General features: G+C 43.5%; 1 protein-coding gene across 1 annotated transcript in view; it reads left to right on the top strand.

Annotated features, from left to right (window-relative positions):
• The first annotated feature begins 2,516 nt into the window (after positions 1 to 2,516).
• The window catches only part of ORC5 (origin recognition complex, subunit 5), a 112,846-nt gene continuing 110,486 nt past the window's right edge, over positions 2,517 to 4,876 (top strand). Inside the window, exon 1 of the mRNA XM_006834373.1 lies at positions 2,517 to 2,602. Coding sequence (XP_006834436.1) covers positions 2,531 to 2,602 — 72 coding nt within the window. The 5' untranslated portion in view covers positions 2,517 to 2,530. The remainder of the gene's footprint in view (positions 2,603 to 4,876) is intronic.

Genomic DNA, 4,876 nt, shown 5'->3' with positions numbered 1-4,876 from the left:
ATGAATGCAACACCATTCCTTTTCAATTAGTCATTTCTGGCATAGTAAACCATGTGGTTGTCAGATTCAAAATGGCCAATACCAGTCCATTTCAGCTCACCAATGCCTAAGATATTGATGTTTATGCGTTCCATTTCATTTTTGACAACTTTAAATTTTCCCAGATTCATACTTCATACATTCCATGTTCCGATTTTTCAATGGATGTTTACAGCTGTTTCTCTTCATTTTGAGTGTTCCCCATCAGCAAAAGAAGATTCTGTGGGCTTTGCTCTCACAAGCTTAACTTCATTCACGTCAACTCTACTTTGAGGAGGCATCTCTTTCCCAGTCGCATTTTAAGTGCCTTCCAACCTGAAGGTCACATTTTGCGGCACTGTATCTGACAGTGTTTCTCTGCTACTCATAAGTGACTAAAGATTCAGAAGTAGTTTGTACTCTTTCTTCCTAGTCTGTGTTTGTCTAGAAGCTCATATGAAACCTGTCCACCATGGGTGACCTTGCTGGTTATTTAAAATACTGGTGGCATAGCCCTCAGAATCACAGCAACTCACAACTCATAAGCCACCACCGTATGACAGACAGATGAGTAGAGGCCATTTGATTTTATGTCGAACATAGGGTAGGCACATGTTAACTGGGGTGACAGGAAGCACAATATACAAGAAGAGTGAGGTTGGCAAAAGAATGATGAAGATAGGCAAAGACATAAGGAAGTATGCAAGGGCTAAAGGGGCTAGAGGTAAGTAGTGTTATATATACAATCCTGGAACAACAGTGTTCTGCAAGTAGATCCATGGACGGAGACATAGGTTGGATGGATATTGGAGGAAGAGTGGGAGTATACACACAAATATATAGGTGTTTGAAATAGGATATATTACATGGGTATTTACCTTTTATGCAAACACAACTATAACTGTGGTGGAACGTACAGTGGGCTAAATGGTAAAAACTTCTTACATGTTACAAAACCTCTTAAGGTGATGAGTGGCTTGGCTTGGAGGTCAATTGGTATAACATAGTCCACAAAGCTAATGATCGACATCCTACTTTGGTGAGTAGCATCTGGGATCTTAAAAAGTTCATGAGTGGCCATCTAAGGTGCAGCTATTGGTCTCTTCATATGAGGAAGAAAGAAGAATGATGAGCATTGAAGATGCTTGGAATCAATTAGTCTAGCACTAATGGAACATGTGAACATCAGTCTCTATGACTCTGAGGCCTGAAGAGATAGATGGTACCCGGCAACCACCCATAGCTGCTCTGAAAGAGATCACTTTGGAAGGTCTTGGATGAGTGGGATAAAATGTGGAACAAAACTAAAAATTATTTTTAAAAAGACTGGGCTTGCTGGTCAGAAGAAAGTCGGAGGAACCTGAGACCATGGCTCTAGATAATCTATCAGGTCTTGAAAGGTGCATACCCTCATGGCCCAATTTTCAGCCAAGCAGGAGATTGTTATATAGAGGGAATAACACTAGTAAGGTATGCTTACCATGGAATGGTCAATCATTCAAAACCAAAAGGGCAACAGTTGAGAAGGGATGAGAAGGTGGGGGGAATGGAGGGGATTGCAATCATTGAGATGAAACACAGTATATGATTTGTTGAATGTAGAACTGATGATCTTGTCTGTGGGCTTCCATTCACAATGAAAAGTTTAAGAAAAATCAAAACATGGAATGTACAGAGTATAAACCTAGGAAAATTGGAAGTCATCAAAAATGAAATGGGACATACAAATATTAATAACATAGGCATCAGTGAGATGAAACAAGAAAAATCTAGAAAAACTTTAAAATTTGAATTTTTTTTTTTAACCCATCAGAAAGCTGAGATTATATGTAACCAAGTGGCCTGAAAGCTAAGGAAAGAGTCTTCTTCAAGGAGAGATGAGTCGTGAGCACTGACTCAGAACAGGAAGAAGACTCCAGGAGTCATGTAAGCTAAGTAAAAATATTCAGCTAAAAGTTTTAATGATCTTGGTAATTATCAGCTGTTTCTTGCATAGTATCACACTCACTGGCTTATCTCTGTGAGCCTCCATGGGATGCTCAAGAAAGATTGTGGGCCAAACTAGAGAAAGACTATCTCAAAGGTGCAGGTCTGGAGGAAGAGGAGTTACCTAGACTTTGGGAAAGGAACAAAGTCCTGCCTGGACCATTCTTTTACATAAAATCTTAAACCGTAGGAAAAAAGGCAGCACACTCGATCTCTTAGAGGGCACAGACGACGACCAACCATGCAGGTATCTGTCGGAGTTGAGATTAAGCTGGGGCCTGCGGACGAAAGCTTCCCAATGCAAGAGAAAGTGGGAAGAGCTTAGAGGTTCATTCTGTGAGTATAGAGCGGCCGCGACGCTCCACATACGCGCCGACGTCACTCCAACGCAACCCGCGTCGGCCCCGCCCACGACTCCGCAAGTGCAGTTTCCGGCGGGACGCTGGCAGCAAGGCAGACGGCAGGAGACCGCTTCGGACGCGGGGCAGGTTTGGCTCCCGCGCCTTTCTCGTCGGTACTCGTCAGAATGCCTCACGTGGAAAACGTGGTGCTTTGTCGTGAGTCTCAGGTGTCCACCTTGCAGTCCCTGTTTGGAGAGGTATTGTGATTGAACTGCTTTTCCTAATCCAGAGGCCGACTTCGCGTGGTTTTGTTACCGGTTCCTCCCACCCGCACTGTTATGGCTTGAGCACCACACCATTGTTTGCATGCAGAGAGCGGATGTTGAAGCTCCATCCCACACCTTCAGCCAGGTTACTTCTGATTGTTAAGTGCCGTCCAGTCTGTTCTGACTCATGTCGACCCTGGATTTCCGAGGCTGTAAAATTTTAGCAGAAAGCCTCATCTTTCTTCCGCGGAGCACATTGCCATTAGCAGTCCAGTGCATATCCTACAGCGGTACCACCGCACCTTCTAACCTTTGATAAGTCCCTTGAAAAGAAAATCGCAAAGGACGGACTGGCTTACAGTACAGGACATAGGCTCAGGACATTCGAGGGCGCTTCAAAAAATTCATGGAAAAGTATCATTTTCTCTTAATTCCATTTCCCACGAACTTTTTGAAACCCACTAGTATTTTACCCATCCCACGCTTCTGAAATGGAATTAGCTCATAGTAGCTACTAAAAGTTGTTCTGTACTCTATCCCAACTGAGCAGAGTTTTTTGTTTTTTGGGTTTTTTTTTTTGGAACAGGTGTGTTCGCTCGCGGGGTAAGTTAACATTTTCAAGTGAGGTAGTTGATGTAAGTCAAGTGTTGTTGTTAAGTGCCATCGAGTTGGTTTCCACTTATAGCGACCCGGTGTAGGGCTTTTGAGGAGTTGCTGGTGGGTTAGAAAGGTCAGTGGTTCGTTTAGTAGTCAAGTGCTTATTTTACAGCCCCACGCCAGAACACCCCACACTAGAGACGCAGTTTTTGTAAGTTCAGTGCTTCAGGTTTAAAATTTTCGTAGCTTTCCCAGAGTTTGTAAATCCGGATGAAGTCTAGTCTGTACTTCTCCATTCAATAAGTAGTTCAGATGAAGCCAAATGAGGTGAACTGTCTTCTCTGAATGCCAAAGCTAGGGAGCCTTTCCAGTGGTGGGAAGTAGCATTCTTCAGGGCCGCATGTAATTTACACCTAATCTATCTTAATCCCTTGTCCTTTAGTGATACTTTTGAGTCAGACTCTTTTTAGTCAAATTTGGGATGGGTCTCATCTATTATGTAAGGAGAGTAAATAAAAATTTAGGATCATGCTTATTCTCTCCCCTCCATTTTTTCTCCAGAATCCCTCCAACCATGTTCTGGTTTGCTTGATTAACTACGTCCATCAACTAAGTAGACATTGGTGCCAGGCAGTCTGGGGTGACCTGTGAGAGTTTACTGAAAAGTATCACTCCCTTCCTGTTGTCCTTGAGTGCTGTCACCTTAGTTCCAACTCATAGTGATGCTGTTTAGGGTTTCTGAGGTTGTACATCTTTATGGAAGCAGAAAGCTTCCTCCCACGACTCTAACTGCTGACCTTGTGGCTTGCACTCCAGTGCTTATTTTAAAGACCATGGCAAACCTCACTCTCCCCTGATTGGTTGATTGATTATGGAAGAAGTCAACTACTGCATCCTCATCCTCACTCAGTTTTTGTCTTATAATAATGTGTTTGGTTGCACATAATCATAGTGTCACTGAAACATTTCTTGGCGTCCCTGGAAATGGTAAAACCAGGTCACTCCACCAGAAGGGTTCTTCCTGAAAAATAATACACTGAATACTGGTGTGCTCCTCTAGGGTAAGCACTGGACTGCAAGGTCAGTTTGAACTGCAAGGTTGGTGGTTCAAACTCACTAGCCGCTCCCTGTAACCCTATCCAGGGTCGCTGTGGGTCGGAACTGACTCCATGGCATACCACCACCACCATGCTGTGGGGTGGGGAAATTGGGACTAGTATTAATGATCATCCTGGTGGTCCTGTTAGATAAGCACCAGACTGCTGAAGTCAGAAATTCAGACCTATGAAAGAAAGGTGAGTGTTTGTGAGCCTGGTGTGGCACTGTAGGATAAGCACTGGACTGCTAACCACAAGGTTGGCAGTTCAAACCCACCAAATGCTTCTGGGGAACCCTATACAGGGTTGCTATATGAGTCGGAACCAACTACATGGCACATAACAATAGTTTTGATTTATGTGGCTGCAACAGTGGGCTCAAACATAGCAGCAGTTGTGAGGATAGTATAAGAGTAGGCTGTGTTTTGTTCTATTGTGCATAGGGTTGCTATGAGTCAGAACCAACTGGATGGAACCTAACAACAATATCAACAGTACTGGCTGTTGCAGATGGTTAAGAGCTTGATTTGTTGTTGTTGTTAAGTGCTGTGGAGTCGATTCCGACTCATAG

The sequence above is a fragment of the Chrysochloris asiatica genome, unplaced genomic scaffold (assembly GCF_000296735.1).
Source record: "Chrysochloris asiatica unplaced genomic scaffold, ChrAsi1.0 scaffold00010, whole genome shotgun sequence".
Lineage (NCBI taxonomy): Eukaryota > Metazoa > Chordata > Mammalia > Afrosoricida > Chrysochloridae > Chrysochloris > Chrysochloris asiatica.
The sequence above is the reverse complement of the archived record's forward strand: the minus strand, read 5'-3'. Positions and strand labels throughout refer to the sequence as shown.